Source organism: Spermophilus citellus (genome assembly GCF_964194105.1).
Source record: "Spermophilus citellus genome assembly, chromosome: 1".
Classification (NCBI taxonomy): Eukaryota; Metazoa; Chordata; class Mammalia; order Rodentia; family Sciuridae; genus Spermophilus; species Spermophilus citellus.
Window position 1 is genome coordinate 11,199,414 of NC_138182.1, and position 21,727 is coordinate 11,221,140.

The 21,727-nt window shown below is 39.7% G+C and overlaps 1 protein-coding gene across 6 annotated transcripts in view; it reads right to left on the bottom strand.

Annotated features, from left to right (window-relative positions):
* PCCA (propionyl-CoA carboxylase subunit alpha) overlaps positions 1 to 21,727 on the bottom strand; it is a 371,716-nt gene that overhangs the window by 67,060 nt on the left and 282,929 nt on the right. For all 6 annotated transcript variants that reach the window (XM_081297671.1, XM_081297670.1, XM_081297669.1 and 3 more), the window contains one exon: positions 12,403 to 12,501. In XM_081297671.1, the coding sequence (XP_081153797.1) occupies positions 12,403 to 12,501 (99 nt within the window). The remainder of the gene's footprint in view (positions 1 to 12,402; positions 12,502 to 21,727) is intronic.

A 21,727-nucleotide genomic window follows, 5' to 3' on the forward strand; every position in this document is an offset into this window, starting at 1 on the left:
AGGTTCTATGAGCCCAGATGCACAATTTGTGGATATTACGTGGCTACTTATAATGTGAGAAAACAAATTTCCATAACTTTTTAAATATAAAATTCAAAATGTAGCTGAGCACAACTTTCTGTAATACTGGTTCACTAATAAGGACAATGGAATTCTTTTATTTTCAGGACAAAGGTTTGTCCAGTATAGGGCTTGATGTTCCTTATCATCAAAATCAAATGCAAATGTTTGCCTATAACTGCTGATCTGCAGTGGGGTTTATGTATTTTATCTTTGACAACGTCTTTTCCCACACAGAGGGACTGCCAAAGCCTGACTTCAATCCACAAGCACATGATTCCACCAGAGCAGATCCACTGCTTGGCAGGCATTTACAGAACTGTTAGACATTTTCCCTGATCTGTGCCGTTCAGCTTATCTTACACCGAAGTTTAATCACTTCCAAGGAAGGGCAAGCAGAAACTCCTCAACTGTTCAGCTAAATGGATTAAAATACAGAAATCCCCTTTGCCCTTGCATTGAGGTTTGGAAAAATGCTGCTGAAACTGTAATTAGCTTCTTGTATTAAATGTTTTGACAGCCCAGGAAGTGTAAAAAGAAGCCTGACACTTATCATTTTTGAGCTTCTCAAAAAGAAATGATGAGTGTCTGCGACAATGGATAACCTAAATATCCTGAGTTGATTGCTACACAATGGAGACATGTGCTGAAATGTCACACCATACCTCACAGGTAAGAACAATTAGTACCTGTCAACTAAAATAAAGACATTAAAGGATTTTTCAAAGCAGCTTGCTATTATTGTGATATAAGCGCTAGTTGTTGTCAAAACGACTTTGCCACAGTACAAGTTTTACACTAAGCAGTTTCGTCTTGCAGTGTAGGTTGAATTCGTTAAACTGCAGCATAAGCGATTTCAAAGCCATTCAGTGTTTGGTAACAGTGGTTGAGGGTGGTTCTTCTTGTTCAGCAAAATTTTCATCTTGGTCGAGCTCAAAGGATCACAGTAGCTTCACCTGCACCAGGCCCTGCACAGCTGTGAGCAGGGCACACCCTGCACTCCACCTCTACTCACAGCAACTGCTGCAAGAACACCCAGACACATGCAAAGGAACCGGCATGGCTCTGCTCCAACAAAACTGTGTTTTGTTGAATTTCCACTGCTACCATCTGAGTGTTGAATCTCACATAACTTTTATAAGCCATGAAACATTATTCCCCATCCCAACCACTTAAAAATGTAATAACCACTCAACTCATGAGTCCACAGAAGCAGGTGGTGTGGGCTGGCTGTTGTCTTCTGGTCTAAGCCCCTGGGGACTCCCACCAAGGCCTGCACCAGACAAATGGATGATCTCTGTCTCCACCATCAGGCCCAGCTAGCTGCCCGTCCTCCTCAGCAGTGATCTGGAGTCACATCCTATCATCCTCTCCATCTCCTATGCACAACCCTCTAAAAGCTTCATAATGGCAACAGAGTAGGACCCTAACTCTGGCTCACAAAGGCCCTAGCTCACAGCCGGGTCCTCGCCCACCCTCCCCTGCTCTCCTCCCCACATTTTTTCTACCTTTCATCTACCAGACATTGGCAAGGTTTTCTCCTTCTCCTCATTGGTCTCGGCTCGGTGTTGGCTATGCAGAGAGGACTGCCTCTGGGCCCTCGTCTCACTTTCTATGCATTATCCTATCCAGTAGTCTTCCTCCAGCCTCCGGGGTCTTACTAAGATTGTCTTCTTTCTGTGCTTACAGGTTTCCTGCATCACTTGCTCCGGCTTTATCTGCAATGCCCAGAAGGCTGCCCGAGTCACACCAACACAATGCCAACGTGGCTTTTCCTTGCCCTAGGAGGGCTGGACTCATTCCCAGGCAAACATTAGTAGTTCACAATAATTAATATGAAAATAGATTTTAAAATTTAGATTGTCATGTGAAAAACAAAAGTTTTATCATTGAGTGTGTATCCATAGATAAAGTACCAGTAAGTTCCACCTAACTTTGACTCCATTCAAGGCAGGCCACAATTACAAATAGAACAACCACAGTCTTGTTTTTTACCTTATGACTACTACTTGCAGAGAAGGAAGACAGGGAGGTACCAAAATCTGACATATCTTGGCAAATGGAACTAAGGAAGAGAGGGAATGAAACTTAACTAGAAAAGGGAATTTAATTCTCTTTCTAAAAGGAACATTTCTAAAAGGAACATTTGCTTTTCCCACACTAAAGGATTAAGACAATTAGCTTTTAGAATCCACAAAAAAACCAAGTATTCAATATGTACAAAAATGAGTTGGATGCATGCCAAAACAAACATGAACTGACCACTTGATAAGCCAAGAGCAAAAGTATTAGTCCAAATTAAGACTTCTATTCCACCTTATTAAAACAGATTCCACCCTTGTTAAAATATTTTCTCCAAATATTCTACCCCTTTTTCTATTTTAAATGGCACTTCATAGCCAGATAAAAATTTCCTTTTTTTCTTATTTTGATAGTCTGCTCCAACATTTACAAAATGTGCTTTTTATTCTTTAAAGAAAAGAAAATTTTAGAAAAAAATGGTTTCAACATTTGTTAGAATGAAATTCATACAATATAAGCAACTTACTCAACAAAGTCAAAACAGTCACAAAACAAATCAAATGCTCAAAAAAGTATCTTCAATAATAAAATCAGAGGAAATTTAACTTTTAAAAGTAATGTCACTGAGCAGTAAAAGGGAGAAAAGGATCGCTTTCTTCCTCCCCCACCGATTCCCAAATTGATAATATTCGTCAAAGGCCATGACACGGGATTTGTCTTACCAGACCCCAGTGCAGCTGCTCGTATTATTTTCCATGTTTACTACAATCAATGTTCATTCTATTCAAAATCCTCTTCCTCTAGCAGCCACTAAAATATAATTTTCTAGTTAACAGCAGAGGAGAAAAAAGTAGGTGCATGTGTGTGTGTGTGTGTGGGGGGGCTTCCAGAAGGACATCCCCCCCCCCCCCCCCGCTCTGTTACATTTTACAGGCAATTCCCAATCGTGAAGTATGTGCCAGGAAAGACCAAGGTGACGGTTAAGCTCGGAGGACCACAGTCTGAAGGCAGGTAGGCCTGCCTCAAAATTAATATTTTAAACTACAGCTGTACATACATCTCAGCTGTTAGATTGTGATTACATTTTTTAAGCAGAATGAAAAGGGTCATTTCTGCTCTTCTGGAGAGCTGCTTTCTAAGATGTGTAACTGTAATTGATGTTTTCAGGACTGTAAAAAGGAGATGGTTAATAATTACTCTTTCATTTCCTCCTTCTTTAGAAAAAAATACTAACCTCTACTTATTCTAAGTTATATATTTATATATCCTACACAACCTAAATAGATGGTTTCATGTTAAATTTGATGACTCTACAGTAATCACATACATATAGTACAAAATAATAGCTAATTACTTCTAAGAGGTGGTGGGTGTGGGAAGACACATCTTTAAAACATGGAAAACACTTATTCCAAATTCACTTTGTGTGTGTGTGTGCACGCGCGTGCACATGCATGCACGTGTGAGCGTGTTTGTGGATTGGCAAAGTTTAGGCAGAAAGGTAAGTCCCTTCATTTAGTTTTCTAATTAAAATATTAATTTTCAGGGTTGGAGGTATAGTTCATGCCTAGCATCTTCAAGGCCCTGGGTTCAGCCCACAGCAATAATAATAATAAATACTTATTACTAATAATAATCATTATTATTTTAGCCAGGAATGGGTGGTGTACACCTGTAATCCGAGCTACTGAGGAGGCTGAGGCAGGAGAATTCCAAGTTCCTGGGCAGCCTCTGTAACTTGGCAAGATCCTGTCTCAAAATAAAAAATAGAAAGGGCTGAGGAAGTAGCTCAGTGGTAGAGCACCCCTGAGTTCAATCCCTGGTACCCCCTTCAAAAATATAGTATCCTTAACTAGGATTGAAACTAAAGTTTAGCATCCTTACTAGGATTGAAACTAAAGTTTACCTTTAAACATTGTGGAAATATTTCATTTTAATCTAAACTACTGAAAAGAAAATAACTTATTTTAAACTCTAAGTGGATATAAAAATTAACAATTTATTTTCCTCCAAAACAGGAACCGAAGGTTAAATTTCAAAAATCAATTCAGATTCTGTTTGGACAAGCATTTGTAAATACATCCCAGAGTGTACACAGTCTGCAGACCTGTGCCATCTTCTCCATCATACTCACGTGCTTAGTTATATTCTACATTACCTAGCCCACTAAGTATTTTAAGTTATCATGTTATATAATCTATTTAATACTCCAATCAATTCATAAGTCATCCATTTAATCTGGTATTCTGCAGTTAATAGCATGAGATTCCTGTGACACTATTCCAAATTTGTCTGCTTGAACATGGAAAATTAGTTCCACTTAGTTGAATATCAATGACCTATTCAATATAGAATGCATAGAGCTGCACTCAGCTCTGTACCGTTATTTATAATAAAATTATCTTCTCTTGAAAACATTTAAGCAAGAATATGAGAAAGAAAAAAAAGTCTTCAAATGTATACCATGAATAGCTCCACATCAGACAAATGCAGAAATTGTTAGGCCTTAGCAGGATCTCCAGATATTTTCCAAAGTGTTTAGCTACTCTTGGGGCCCGAAGACAACCTGCTGTGAGCAGGTGGATAGAAGAAATCATGCCACACAAAGAAACAGGCCAATAGCAGTTAGTGGGCTCTGCTTGCAAATGTTCCAACAACGTGAGCGTAGGCAGTGAAAATGCAGTCCGTAAAATGCCAACAGAAACAATATGTTCCATCCCAGCAGACAAATGACATTGTATGAGAAATGCAGAACTATTTGAGTGCTCAAAGTAAAACTGAAGAGTCTCTTTCAATGTTTTAAAAAAAATGACTTTATAGGAATCTCGGAGCTTGACCACAGTAATAATTTTTAAAAGTTCTACTGATCCAGCAAGTTCCTCACTACAAAGGTTCTAGGGTGGTGGAGAAAACAGAGAGAGCTCAGCACGGACAGGACACAGCATACACTTATATTTTACATATAAGTATATATGTAAAATATTTTGTTTCCTTTGGTCACTTTGGTTATATACTACAGGCAGGAAATCGTTCCACTTTTTAAAAATAGCTCTAACTTTTGTTATGGTTCTAAACTTAAAATTAGGAAAATCTGACAACAAGGTGATAAATTTACCTTCTATTTGAAATGAATTTATTCATTATTCCTCAGTCCATTGTTCCAATTTATTTTTAAATGAAAAATACCAAAACTGTGGTTGACATATGGGGGAACACTGGGGGGTGGAGGGAATCACTGCTTTTCCATCTAAAACACTCTGATTTACAAAGAGTTTGGCTTATGAGTTGTTCAAACTCATACCAAATCAGTAGCCAAGTGTGGCTACTGATGACCTGAAATGTGACCAGCGGGATGGAAGAATTTCAATTATATTTAATTTTAATAATTTTTTAAATTTTAATTTAAACACTGAAGCAATATAATGAGTTTTTCTGTTAAAGACAACTCATTATTTTGGTAGGACTTGAATCATTCCACTGTTTAAGACATGATAGTGTTGCAGGCATGCCACACAGTTGGGTTGTTTCTGGTGTTACATTAGTGACATTTTGTATTGTTTCATGTTGAAATAACATTCTGTGTATAATGGGTTAAATAGAATATATTAGTAGGCCTGGATATGTAGCTCAGCGACAGTAGAGTACTTGACTAACACATGGGAGGTCCTGGGTTCTAACACTAGCACCACACACACACACACACAAAAAAAAAATATGTAATTATATAAAATAGTATGTATCTTATGTTATTTATATACATACCATGTATATACATTATTTATATACACAAAATATAAGTATATATGTAAAATTATTATTATTATTATTATTTATTTATTTTTTTTTTTGCAGTACTGAAGATCAACCCAGGGCCATTACATCTCTAGCCTCTTTTAAAAAATTTTTATCTTGCGACCAGCAGACTACCACAGGAGCAGAGACCCAGCCCAGACTGCCCACAGCGGGGCGCGCCCAATCCAGGCTCACAGTAGGCCCAGTTCACCCTTCCACCTGAGGGACAGACACCTGCCAGAGCCTAGCCTCAGGCGCAGGATCACCCCTTCCGACCAGCAGACTACCGCGGGAGTCCAGGCCTGGCTCAGATCTGTCCACACCAACTTGCTCAGGACCCAGGTCCAGGATGCAATAACACACATTGAGGGACACCAGCAGAGTCCGGAAGCCCAACATCAAGGTGAGGTATAGACAATCTACACGGGTACTACAAGAATATAGGGAAGAAACTGTAATATCTCAGGTCCACACTGCGAGACAGGAAGGCACATAGACAACATGAAAAAACAAGGGAGGAAAGTGCCCCCAAACAAACCAGGACACTATAATAACAGAACCCACGGACAGAGAAGTTGATAAGTGTCAGAGAAGGAGTTCAGAAGGTTCATAATTAAAGTGATCTGTGAATTAAAGAATGTCTAAATGAGCAAATGCAGGCAAAAATTGTTCACTACAACAATGAGATAAGAGAGCAAATACAGGAAACAAAAGATTACTGAGAGAGAGAGAGAGAGAGAGAAGAGAGAGAGAGACTCTGAAAAAAAAACCAGTCAGAAATCCTTGAAATGAAGGATACAATAAATCAAATAAAAAAACTCAATAGAGTTCATAATCCGCTTGAATCAAATGTATGAAATATGATATGCCAAGAGCTTTGTAATGTTTTGAACAATAATAAAAAAAAAAAGAAAAAGAAAATAGACAAGTAAAGGTACAAAGTAAAAAAAAAAAAAAAAAAAAAAGGCATAACCAACAGACTAGATCACTTGGAAGAAAGAAGTCAGATAATGAAGACAAAGTATACAACCTGGAAAATAAACTTGATCACACAGTGAAGATAATAACAAACCATGAACAGAGCATCCAAGAATTATGGGGCAGCATCCAAAGACCAAATCTAAGCATTATTGGGATAGAGGAAGGCACAGAGTTTCAAACCAAAGGAATGCACAATCTCTTCAATAAGATAATATCAGAAAATTTCCCAAGCATGAAGAATGAGTTGGAAAACCAAACACAAGAGGCTTACAGGATACCAAACGTACAAAATCACAACAAGATTACCCAGAGCAAATGTAGGCCAAGGACTGCTCGATAAGCAAGGAGCCCGTGGGCGGGTCCTCAGGAGCCTTCTTGATAGTCTTTTTCTCACAGAAATCACAGTGAATCTGCTTCTGCAGGATACCACCAACTCCCTATCTAACAAATATGAATTCTGCAAATGTAGAAAGATTAAGAATTAAATAAAATTGATAAATCAGCTTTTTAGAAAGCTTTTTCTGTTTGCTTGGTTGTTTGTTTTGATGCTCAGGATTGAACCCAGGGCACCTAATCACTGAGCCACATCCCCAGCCCTTTTTACTTTTTATTTTGAAACAGGGTCTCACAAGTTGATTAGAGCCTTGCTAAATGCTGAGGCTGACTTTGATCTTTGGAACTTTCAATCCCCCTGCCTCAGCCTCCCAAGCTGCTTGGATTACAGGTCTGAGCCACTGTGCCAGGTAAGATATTTATTTCTGAAATTCTAAAATTCGAGGCTACTGTCCATTTACCTACCCACCTATTCATTCATTATTCAGCCTTTATACATGCCAGGAACTCAGGAAGGCAGTAGGAATTCAAAGTCAACTCAAAATATCTAATTTAGACTAACTAAAGGAAGCTACTAACCCATGAAACTCATGATCCAAATGATGGTACTGGCAAAATACAATTTATTTTTAAAGAAAGTCATGAGTAATATTTACCAATGAAAACCAGGAAAGTGCATGGACAGTGCAATCTGATTGGATGAATAAGGAGCTAATTTTCACAAAAACACAGGCTGCCTCCCAAATACTTCATCATCTAACCAGATAATAACAGGGATTTAGCAATAAAATGAAATAGGTGTTAAGTGTCCATGCACCCTTGGGAACGATGCTAGGTGAAGCTACCTAGGCAACAGCAGCTGCCCATCTCGTACCTCCAGAGGATGTAAGAGACAGACTGTTAAGCTAAGAATGTGAGTTTGAACACTCTAAGTGAAAGGGACTTGATGAGAATCTCGTTTCCATGTATCTCCTGTGTTCTGAGGGATTCTAAGGAAGACCATCAATCGATCCCTAGTTGGTGTCAGAGCAATGACAGAAGTTTGTACTTTCACTCTGGACCTCAGTTTAGGGAAGCAAGGATTCATAACTACTTCCTGTGGCCCAGATGTGGATTATGCAGCAGGACCCTGACTAATGAGAACATCTAGACTCAGCTCAGCAGGCAACCGGAAGAGACATGGTGTGCACTAAGTGTTCTAAGGAATCCCCAAATCCACAAAAGCACCCTGGGAGCCACCACCCAGCTTCCAACATCTGCCACGTCCAGAAAACAAATGCCAGATTGTGACTCTTCATTCAAATCAACTCTCCTTGCCAGGTTCCTCTTTACCTCACCCTGAAAGAATTTAAGTCCAGGAATTTGTACCCTTAATAATTTTGCTTTATAGTCAAGTGAACTCTTGGTGTTCCCAGACTACTAAGATTTCTCCTGGCTGAGGAGTTTAAATGGTATGTATCTCTTTGTAACCTCAAAGAATATTTTCCAGGTTTTTCATGATGAGTGTTTTTGAAATATATTTATTAGAAGTCCTGTTTTTTCTTCTGTAAAATGCCTGTTCATGACTTTTTGTCCAATTTTTGAAATTGGATGATTTGCTTATTGATGAGTAGAGATTCTTTGTGTGTTGTGGACCCTGATCCTTTGTTTAGTTATGTATTCCAGATTGCTTCTACCAGTGCGGGACTTGGGTCTTTAAGGTCTTTGGTTATCCAGGTAAAGTTTTAAGGCAAAGATTTAATATCGTTGATTTCATTCTTTTTCTTTATGCTTCAGGCATTTTATGTTTACGTTTATTTAAATATGTATTTCTACTCCCATGTATACAAAGATTTTTTCCTAAATGTGCTTCTTTAAAAAAAAACTTTTATTTATATTTATTTTATGCTGAATTTATTCCTGTGCCACAAATTTTTTTTCTTTAGTGTCTTCTGGGATATCTTTTCTCCTGTGTGACCTCTTCTTCTGGAACAAATTGTTCCTGGTCATTGTTCCTAGTCAGTGAGGACCCTCTCACTGTGGCAGGGGAGCGCAGGTGTGGGTTAGTCTGACCACAAGCTCTGTAAGTGTGGTGGCACACCCCCAGTGCTTTGTTCCCCGGGATGTGTTCAGTGACCAGAGAGTCTACATTGAGACCCTGAAGTTCAGCATTACTTTCTGCATTTTAAATTGAGACACTTCAATTAAAAATTATACCTCAATTTAAAATTTCTCCTCAGTCAGGAGAAATCTTAGTAGTCTGGGAACACTAAGAGTTCACTTGAATATAAAGTAAAATTATTAAGGATACAAATTCCTGGACTTAAATTCTAGTTCTTCCATTCACTAGGAGAATGCCTTGGGCAGGCAAGTTAACCCTTACAAGCCTCTATTTCCCCAAATGCAAAACAGAATTCCACTAGTGCATACTTTATCAGGCCGCTGTGGGGATAAAATAAACTAATAAATATGAAGAACCTGGAACAATCAGAGGCCGACATGGTGAGCGCAGAATGAGGTCAGCTGCTAGTCGTGTTATCAGTGCCATTAGCACCACTATTTTGGTGGGCATTTACTTTGGTGTAGCCACATAGGGAAGCACATGCAGTACTGGTGTGTGAGATTAAGATGTTCTGCCGCCACACCCTCTAGAGATTCCTCACCTCCTTTCTCTAATTCCTGTTGACTTCTCCCCCTCTGCCTCCAATCACAGCCTCAGCCTCCTCCAGTCTGCTCTCCACACACAACAATCCCCAGAGCTCCCTGTAAGCTACACTTCTGTTACACTGTCACCTCCTTACTGAAGACTCTGCCTTGGCTTCCCCTTGGCCTGTGGATAAGGCAGAGCCCAAACTGTGGAATTAATAAGGCCTTGGGCTGGGGTTGTGGCTCGGCAGTAGAGCACTCGCCCAGCACATGTGAGGCCCATACCACATAAAAATAAATAAATAAACAAACAAATAAAGGTATTGAATCTACTACAACTAAAAAATATTTTTAAAAAAAAGAAGGCCTTGTGTGATCTGGCTCCTACTTAAGTCATCAGCTCATTCCTCCCAGTTTATTCTGATTGCAAAGGTTGAAAGCAGTGGTTCTCAAACTGTGGTCCCCAGACCAGCAGCATCTAGAAGCTTATTAGAATGCAGAGTTAGCTCACACCACCTTCTAACTCAGAGTAAATGCTATGGGTGGGTCCAACATCTGAGTTTCAGTGAGTCTTCAGGTTGATTCTGTAGCACATCAAAGCTTGAGCTTACTAGTTTACAGCATGAATGCAAGGTAAATCATTATTTGAACTCCAATAGGAAATGTCAAAAACTGCTACAGCATAATGATGAAATGCACATACTCTGGGGTCACCTGCCAGGGATAAATTTCTGCTCAGCTTCTGCCTAGCTGTGTGTCTATAGGGAAGTTACTTAGTTCACCATAGCAAGGACCCCACAGAAAGCCTGCTGGGGTTTAAATCCTGACTCCATCTCTCACTAGCTGTGTGACCTTGAACAAGTTACTTAGTTTCTCTGATGCTCAGTGGCCTCGTTGATAAAAATATAAACAATAGTATCTACTTCATACAGTTGTGAAGACTAAAGGGGTTAATGTATGTATGTTGCTTGTATCTGACACACCATAAGCATTATGCTTTATTTATGATTACTATGGCTACGTTAATTTTGCAGAAGCCATGTTATATTTTGGAAAGTCAGAATTGAATGCTAAGATCCACAGAAAGTAGACAAAATTCCCTTCCATATGGAAAATCTTTCCTCACCTTTTTTTTAAGGTAAGTGACTTTTTTCTAATACGCCATCTACTTCTCTGCACAAGTTTATTTCCTTCCAATTAGAGTGCACTGACTGGATGTAATGACCTCTTCCAAGAGCCAATGGATCTGCCTTCAAGGGACCATTTATCTCAGGTGTGGTCATGCTCTCCACAGCAAAGGACTGACAAGACTGGAGAGAGATTGGCTGAGATATTTCTGGTGATTATTCTGAACACACATCCGGCCGTCTACCCTCCATGTGAAAGGGCCATGGAGTCGAGGGTCGGCCAAGTCCAGATGGGGAGAGATCTCAGGGAAAAGACTCTGCCTCTCTCCTCTCACCACCAAGAGGTCCCCCTGTGTGCCAAAACACACGACCGCTGGAACCAGAACATTCGCTGCAGAAACCATTCTGCTGAACCCAAACAAGTACAACAAACCATATTTTGGAAGACACAATAATAAATGGATTGAAGTGACATGAAATTATGTAGCGATATTTCTTTCAAGTGTCTGAGTTTCATCTCATGATTTACATTTACATAGAGTTGGAAAATGAAATAAGACAGAGTTAGAATATGGAAGAAAGTATGAGAGAAAACGTTACACAGGGACAAGTCATCAAAACTCAAGTCAGAGTCTAGGGAGGGCTCAGTAGTGAGAGTTGAAGGTTTCTTAAAACCACAGAGATAATACGCCAACTGAGTCTGGCTGGGAAATCAGTTCAGTCATCAAATATTACTGTGAATTGAATCCTCTGCCTGCAGTCTTTACTGGAGGTAGATATGTATCAGTTTTTACCTCTAACGCCCTTCATTTCTCTAAGTCTTAAACATTAGTTTTCTCTGTAAAATCAAGTTAAAGAATCAGCATTCAGTGCTATGGGATTTGTGATTTTTATTCACATGATAACCACATTTTCCATGTGTTTGGGGGGATTTGGGCAGAATCTCTTTCCATAGTTTCCCACTTAAAAACAGAGGTCACCGATTACAAAGAGAATTCTTTCAACTCTAGGTTTCAAGGCATCTCCTCAATGCAAAACATTTTACATCTGGGGGGAAAGAAAGGTTAAAAAGTCATGTGTTATAGGATGTCAACCTATACAGCTCGTTTTTCTTTTAATCTTCTACTGTAAAATTCCAATGGATAGATAAGGAAGATAATGATGCCTGTTAGCCACATTTTACAACTAAAAACCCACAACAGCAAAGAAAACTGCTGATTCTTTATTTAACAAAATATAACACACTAACCTTCTGAGATCGCCTGAAAAAAATATTAATTTCTCAGATTAAGATATAACTACAGAGCCTCTAAAATTTAAAAAAAAATGTTTTCAAGCATATAAAGTGTAAGATGAATACAATACAGCTTTCCTCACTATGTCTGTGAGCACTAGCCACACGGGTACTGACAATAATCTTGAATGTGAGGAAGGCTTCTGAGCAGATCGTCAGAACACTCACCTGCACAGTCCTCTGAGTGCCATCAACGTTGACAGACAATAAGGGCGAAGCCAAGTTCCACGTACTGGTCACATTTAGTTTCGACCCATCAACTTCCACCTGTTGTGACACCAAATAAGACTGTTATATGAAGAAAGACAGAAAACTGATCTCAAGTTCACTGCTGCATACAAAGCAGAAGCCATTTTAAACAGATGGCTCCCCAACAACCTGTCATGTTTACTGCTCCAGCCATGAAAGACAGGGTCCAACCACATAGTCTTCCAAGCCATCTCTGGGGAGAGGTGAAGGACCTACGAACAGCTGCCTCTGGTACTGAGGCTTCAAGCAATTTCCAGTAGGTAACAAACAGCCATCTAACTCGAAACCTATCTGGACACGCCACATTTACTGCAATTAGACAAGTAATGCATATAAATTCCAGTGACATTCTGCAACCCACGCAACAGGGCTTGCATATAATATCCTCTCCAAGGACCAAGGAAGAACTTTTTCTGTGGTAATTTTAATGAAGGACAACGCATTGTTATCTTAATTAAACAGACTTTAATTAGGCAAAATTCTTTGGTGTTGAATATCCAAAGATCATTCAAACTTTGCAAAGTTCTATCATACTTTTATCAATCATAAGTGACTAGTTTTATCAAGTCCTCATTCATGACAATGCAAAGAAAAAAAAAGACTCGTAATCTTGCAAAGCAGAGACACTCTTTTTTTTATTGATTATTTAAAGCATTACATAGCTCATGATATATCATCTTTCATACATTTGACTCAAATTGTGTTTTGAACTCCCATTTTCACCCCAAATACAGATTGCAGAATCACATCTGTTACATATTCACATTTTTACATAATGCCATATTAGTGACTGTTGTATTCTGCTACCTTTCCTATCCCCTACTATCCCCCCTCCCCTCCCCTCCAGAGACACTCTTAAGAGAAAAAAATTAATTTCCAAATAAATAACATAAAAGCAATTGTAAAGAAACAAATAAAAGCTAACTTAAAATAACAAATACTAAAAGGTTTTTCTTTCCACTCACTGATGATTATTTCCTAACTCATTAGTATGAGAGGCAAAAAAACAAATAGCATTATTATTTTAAGTCTACAGTAGACAACAAAGGGATACTTAATGTTTGCTCAAGTTTCAAAATAAACCTGGAGCAGACCCAAGATATATGAGCCCTAAAAACTACCTCCCATCACTTCTCTTTAAAAACCACTCACTCTTTAAATCCAGATGAGAGTCCTCACTGTTTCCTGTTGGACCTTGGGAACAGGTAGAGGATGGCAGGGAGAAAGACTAGGAAAAACATTTTCGCCAGTATCAGGAACCCTACCAACATCCGAGCTTGAGGACACAGTCTAGGGGAGGCTGAGGCTGCCAGGAGCCCAGCACTCAGTATCACAGTGCTGCCGAGACGTGTGGGGGCGATGGCACGGCCCTGACGGAGGAGGAAGTAGCTGGACTGTGCACCTGAGTATGTCAGGCCCGGAATTCAGAAGTTTCTATGCCTTAGTGAGAAGACCCTGAAGGTCTGGGTCAGGACGAAGTTCACAAGGTATAGGTGACTCCATGACTACAGGCCAAGAGCAGCGACTAAGGGCAGCAAAGGCCTCTTCAAGGCCTTCAAGGCCCAAACAGCCCAACGAGCACATGCCTCACTGCAACAGGCTCTCTGCAGGACTTAACAAGAACAGTGCTGAGTTGAGCTCCTCCCCGCTGTCCTCATCACGAGGCCACCTACCATTTCCAAAAGCCCCCTCACATGCTCCCAGGCCCACACTGACAGAAGCTGGGGATGAGCAAGAGGCCTGCCTGAAACATCATGTTACCTGAAAGACGGTGTTTAAACACAGAGGCCAGGTCTGTTTGTATGGAAGTTTTCTTCCCCTTCCCCTACTAACAGTAGAAGGCTTGTAAGAAAGGCTGCAGGAGATGGAAATATTCAGAAACCACATTTCCTAGTACACCTAATAATTAATGAGTGAAACTGTAATTTCACTATATAACTGAAATAATCCCAAATCATAAACTATGAAACACATCTGTGAAAATTTAACGAGGAAAGGAAATGTGCTAAGAGCTGCCAGGTGCCTCGTCAGGCCTCCAGCTACTGGGAATCAGATCTCCAAGACACATAAATCCAACCAAGAGATACAGAGATTGCACAGGTGCTATTATTAAATGGGTGAACCTAGGATAAGGCAGAGCGGAGGCAGAGACCACCTGCTTGAACCACAGTCAGACAGCATGGGTAGGTGGGTGCAGACTGAAGGAGACAATGCTTATTCCTGAGTCGTCCCTCCTGTTCACACCAAGCCCTCTAGGCCAGGGTGACGGAAGAGAGCAGGTGGAGGTAAAAGTGGCATGTCATTACAGTAGCCCTGAAATGCTCCTTAAAGAACACCACCCGACCTCCCGGTGCCAACTACTAGTGGGAAATGAGTAAGTAGTGCTGATGAGGGGTGACAAGGGTGACGTGCCAGGCTGTCCCAGCTCTCAGCCAGCCTCCCCAATCACAACACAAACCCTAATCAGAAAACAACCAACACTGGGTCTCAGAGTACAATTTTTGGGGAAAAATTATGAGAAAAAAAGGTAAATTAAAAAGCATATAACACAAGAAGAGTTGCTCAAAGAAACACAGGAAGAGATCAGATAAATAATTCTCCAAAGTCTCAAAGGCAACCATAGGAAATGTGACCCCTCTTTAAAACAAGGAAAAAAAAAAGCTCAAGAAGAAAAACAAAGGTTCAAAGAAGAGATTATACAACAACAGAAGGAAATGAAAATCAAGCTGGTAGAACTCAGAAAAAAAAAACGAAGAGAAAAATAACATTATAGAGATAAAAGCCACATTAAGAAGCAACCAAAAATAGAATGTGACTAAAAAGACATACAAGACATTGAAAAATTATATAAGACAAAAATCGAAAGGACCAACATTATAAAGGCAACTTATAGCAAAGACAATAGATGCACAGGGGGAGGACAGGGGACACAAAGAAAATACAACCGTCTCCTTCAAAAAAGTACTTAAAGAATAAATGTAAAAGTCAAAAATATGATAAGACTTTCAAAATAAATAAAACCCTGAATTTATAGACTGATGACATTTGTGGATTTTAGGACTAAAGAAAAAATTATGTATTTAGGCAGAAATAAGAAATCACAAGAAAGTAAAAACAAATCGGGTCAGCCAAATTACCCCAGAGCAACTGACACAGAAAACTATGGAGAATGTGGTCTAAACACCGACAAGAGGAAACGATGTCCCGTCATTTTATACCCAGCCAAGGTTTCATTAAACTGTATGATATAAATAGACATTCTGTGGCATGTGAGAACGTAGAGGACCTTTTCTTTAAAAATAAGGCATCTCTATAGGTACTGATGCAAAACTATCCCCAAGATAAATACAGAATAATATATGCAATATGCCATCATTTGTTAAGGAAAAAAAATAGCAATGTATATGTGGTGATTTTTGTCTGCTTGTTGTTGTTTGGCTGGTTATAGTTGGTTTGGGTACTGGGACTTGAACCCGGGGCACTTTACCACTACTCTAAATCTCTAGTCATTTTAATATTTTAATTTTGAGGCAGGGTCTTGCTAAGTTACTCAGGCTGGCCTTGAATTTGTGATTGTCTTGTCTCAGTCTCCCTAGTCATTGGGATTATAGGAGTGCCCAGCAGCTCATTTGTGTGTGTGTGTGTGTGTGTTTTTAATACATAGAAAATCCCTGAACAAATGAGTAAGCAGAACAGAGTGGCTGAGGAAGAGAGATGGAAGAGAGGCTTGCTTTTCACTATGAATCCTGGGTACTTTAAAATTTTGTCCTGGATGAGAGTATTATATATATTTAAAGTTCACTTTAAAGTGAGAATTAGCTATGTCCTCTAGTACATGATAGACCTTTCACTGTAGGCATGCAATAAATGTGGCAGTTTTCTTAAAACAGCCTTTTGGTTAACTGGGTGATACTCATTTCAGTTTCTCTGCCTGTAGATGGACCAATTTCATCTACCACACCCAATTTTACAATGTGTTTCAGACAATGTCTTTTCCTCTTCTGAAAAAGAGGGACCTGGACAAGCAGTGTCCAAGGTCTCTGCTGGGTCTAAGCTGTGTGCTTCTGTGGTTACGAAGCCCTTCTGTCTCAGATGTCTTCTGACAGTCATTCCTGATAGAGCTATTTCCAATATTGAAAGGAATTTTTGTTTTGATCAAACACCTCCATTCGGGCATGAAATTTTATGATCCTTTACTTAATAGACAATAGAAGCTAAGAAATGAAATCAAATTCAATGTAGGGATGAAAAGAAAAACAGACCAAAAGTGAAGTGCCAAATGACATAACCACTCACCCTCCAAGGCAGACATTGCTGAAATGTTTCAGTGCTGTGAAAACACTAGAATACTCTGAATTGTGTAAAGACTCCATATATTTTAAGGACACTCAAAAGACACAATACCTCCATCTAGAAACACTGATCTAAAGATGTTATGTTACATCCTTAAACAGGCCTAGTATTTAGGTGCATCAAACTTTTATTAACTATAATACTAAAACTGGGCCACATTCTTATCAGATGACCTTCTCTTTTTTAACTGAAATTATAGTCAGATGTGACTCCTCTCATTTTCTTGTATATCATTATGGTCTTTCCCCACATCACACACCTCTTCTGCCTCTTAATTTGTTCCTTTTAATCAATTTCTGACTTTTGGTCTATACTGGCTATGTCCTCTCTGCTTTGAAATCTGGACAGGACTTCCTAACTACCCACCTAGGTCTCTCCTTTTCTCTGACAGGTTCTAGAACAAGCTCAGTACCTACCTTCTTACTACATACCCCTCCCCATAACCTTCTACAGTTTGACTACTAAACACACATTCTAAAAGACCACCAATCATCCTGATTTTTGGTATTCTTCACTTCTCTGCCAGAAGGAAAGCCTCTCTGAGAAGGTGACCTTTAAGCTAAGACCAAAAGGTGGCAGGAATGTGGTAAGTGTGCTAGTAGTAGGGGGTGGGTAGGAATAATCCAGAAGGAATGTCATGGAGAGGGGAGGAAGCAAAATGAAACAAGAAACCGTGGAGTAAGAGAACTAGCTGATTTGACACCAGTGTGCCAGGAACCCAGAAGACAAAGGTGACAGCGGTCAGCAATGGGGGACTGAAGGTCCCAACTGGAGCACAACGCACCCACATTACAAACACACCGTACATGCCCAGGACACACAAGTGCCCTAGCACTGAGCTGCGCTCCAGCCCTCCACATGATACTTTGAAAAGTCATTCCGGCTATAGCTTGAGAATGAATTAGACCAAACAAAAATAAAAAGGATGGTGCTCAGTGCAGCACCGGTAGTGTGGAGGAGAAGGACGTTTGGAAGGAAAGTGGGAAGTGTGACAACAGCACAAAGACGTGAGTCACCAAGGAGAAGGAAGCAGAGAAAGCTTACCAGAGAACAGAAAAATCACCAGCCAAGGAAGGACACCAGGCCATATGAAGTCCTCCAGCAATGCCCAGGTACGTGGCCTCAGACACAGAGAAAGTGAGGGGAACTGATGGAAGAGTGAAGGGCTGAGGAAGCCAGGGGTACTTGTAAGTGAATGATGTAATTACAGGCCAGGGGATCTAAACTGGGCAAAGGAGATAGGAATAAGAATAATGTCCAGGGATGGAGAGAAAATACAGGTTGCATGGCGGCAGAGAGATTGACCACACACTGGTTGCTAATCTTCAACTGCACGAAGAGAGGTGCAAGGGCAGGAACCCAAAGTTGCCAAGAAGAAGGTGAGATGATGAGGTTGACTGACATGAGTTTCAAAGAAGACGAGGTTTGTGAGAGACAGGAACCATGGTCTAGAGTGACACCAGGAGTTACAGTTGAATCCACTGGACATTTCTGAGGTGCAGAGTTTGAGAGAGAAACTACCACAAGGTTTTGGTAAAGGCAAGGATTTAGTAGAACTTCCAGAAAAGGGTGGATACATGGGACTCTACAGGTCACAAAGGAGACAATACAGAGGGCATAGTAGCAAGGGAAGACATAGATTTGGGAACTAACAGAGACTGGGGAGGCCCTCAAATGCCCTGAGGACCTCTCTCCATCGCACCTCACCACCTCTGCCCAATCCTGGGGACCACATAATCTCATGGGACCACTACTGCACACCTGTCTCCTGCAGAGATCCTGCCCCATCTCATCATGAGAGCCAGGATAATTTCTCATAAGCACAAGAGTGGTCATTTACAAAACCCAAGATACAGGGGACCAAAGCCAACGTGAGAATGAGCAGAAGGGGATGCGGCCTGCTGCTGAGAAGCACAAACTCCAAGAGGGGAATTGGAACAGCAGTCCCTAGCACAAGGACACAGCGGCTTACTTTCTGCAGTCATTTAAGACATCATGCTCGTGTAAAGCACTGACATTATGAACTTGAATGGACCAGAAGGCTCGGATGGGTGGGATTATTGGAATTCATCCCTATACCCTCTATTTTCTGAAAACGTTCCCCAGCCTGATCACAGAAATAGGTTTTGTTGAAAGGTAATCAAAATAAGAATATTTATGACATTTAAAACAACAATTCAAACGCGATTTCTTTCCAATTTCAAGAAGGCATTTTTCCACATTTAAAAATCTCCCTGTAAGCCTATATGCCACAAAGAGCATCTGACTGCATTTCTAGTATTGACGATGCTGATGTGGAACATTTTCCATGAGTTGTTTGGAACACCTGATTTTCCTATCTACGTCACCAGAAGGGGAAAAAAAAGTACACGCCCTAAATTAATTTTACATTTGAGAGAGATTACTTACATCCTTTACCTAAAAAACAAACAAAAAAAGGCACTTCCTCAGAGATACCTCATGACACAGTAAAAATATTACAGTTTCTATTACAGTGGGCACCTGCTAAACAATCAGGCATTTTTATTCAACATTAGGAATGTAAAACTTACAAAACAAAGTACTTGCCAATTTTTTTTCCAAAAATAATAAAACTCTGGGAAGATATGGACTGTAAAAGCATTTTGATTCACCACACACCTTCTTTTTTGTCACAGGCAAATTCTAAATTCTTTTTTTTTAATTTGTCATTAAATGTTAAGAAGATTAGCATTGCACAGTGTTTGATCTTAGATAAAAATTCAGGTATTCCACCATAACCACATATCTTGCTTCCATTTCTGAAAACAAAATGAAGGATAAAAAACAGACTCGTGAATCAAGCTGTAACTATTTCAGAAAGGAATAGCTAATCCCTGCCCCTGTAACTGGCTTTCAGAGTATATCTTTAAAATGATTGTACTACACACACACAAAAAAAGGAAAAAAGTGCATCTTCCAGATTTGACTCTTAGGCTAGAAAGGGTCCTCAAAGTAACATACTCCAACTCAATCCTCTCCTCCCCAACTTGACACAGAAAGAAATTAGAGAGCCACATAGTAGGAGCCATTTGCAGGAACAACCATCTTGCAACACTCTTAAATTCATAAAAAAATTAAAGCCAAAGCATCAAAAGTAATCTTAGCACTAAGACACAGTGTTAGCATGTAGGAGAGGCTCACTGCATAGTCCTACTCCAAAAGGCCATCAGGGAGAGAGCTGTTTACCGGTTCTTATCTCACCTACTGCTAACAAAATGACGGTATTCAATGAGGTATATCCACAGGCCCACAGACAAAGAAATCCGTGCATCATGCAGTTGGTAACCTGGGACATTAACACCATCTAACATTTCTAGTTTACTGAATTGTACATAAACTGCTAGTTGATTTGTGAAACACAAATTAAGATGCTGACAATAAGAAATGCATAATTTTCCTATCATTTAATAAATGTATTAATTATGCTATTACTTGCTTCAACATTTTTTATTTAATTAATTTATTTATTTGTATGAGGATCAAATCCAGCACCTAGCATGTGCTAGGTGAGCGCTCTACCGCTGAGCCACAACCCCAGCCCCTTTTCTTAAAATCTTTTTTTAGTTGTTGATGAACCTTTATTTTTCATTTATTTATATGTGGTGCTGAGAATCAAACCCAGTGCCTCACACATGCTAGGAAAGTGCTCTACCACTGAGCCACAACCCCAGCTCCTCGACATTTATTTCTTAGGGAAAGCATGACAAAACACAGCATTTTTATGCTGTTACCATAATAGATGATTCTGAGCATTTCAATATTAACTACATAACACAATTTTATATCTTAATATAACACAAAATGGTAGATTTTCTTTATCCTGCTCTTCTATTTATTAAAATATTATCCTAAAATAGAAGAGCAGGGTAAAGAAAACCTACCATTTGGGGTTCGATCCTCAGCACTACATAAAAATAAATAAATTTTTAAAGTAAAATATTATCCTAAAATATAATTATAATACCTCCTGTGATCTTCTAGAAAGAAATGAGATGACTATTTTATGAAAACAAAAAGAGACAACCTTCTCCCATAAGTTTGTTTTTATCACTATTGCCTTGGAAACAGTCCTATGTCTCTCCCCCAAAATACGTGTAATAATGACAAAAGGAATCAGATACAATGACAGTGAAGACCCGTAAATCTGTCACAAAGGATTATATTAAATATGCATGTGTTATAAATGTAATTAAATACATCTCATATGATGTGAATTGGAAAATAAAATTTTAGGTACTGATCTACAATCAGCCAGGTTCTCTAGTTTCTATTTAATTATCGCCTCATTAATTGATCAGTAACAACTTTAATTTCAGTCTTAGGGGTTAAGAAAATATCCTGAATTACTTTGCCCACAGTTTAATTATGGAAGGAGTTTCTTTTGGATTGCTGTGACAAGGTCATTCTCCGCAGATCGCACTGTAAATTGCAGCAGCTGAGTGAATAACTCCAGGTAGATGAGTGAATGGAAGGGGCAGGTGAAGCTCTGCTGCCGGGTAGTGGTAGAGTCCTGTGTCCTGCCCAGGGTCGATTTCCACATCAAAAGGCCCCCGCTGAAACCTCCTCCTCCTCCTCTTCCTCCTCCTCCTCCTCCTCATCATCATCCAGGAATAATGATGAGCTCCCTCATTTCCTTATATGTAAAATGCATGTTTACACAGGGTTGTGAGGCATAAGTCGAGAAATTAGAACGGCACCTACCACATAATAACCCTCAACAAACGCTAGTTGTGCCACGGAACTTTTAGTGGCACCATGTACTACTCTTCCATCATCCCACAAGAGATTATTCCCAAGCTATTTTCCCCCTATTTTAAACATATCCTGGGTTGGTGGTGTTTTCAGTGGTACAGCGCTTGCCTACTATGTG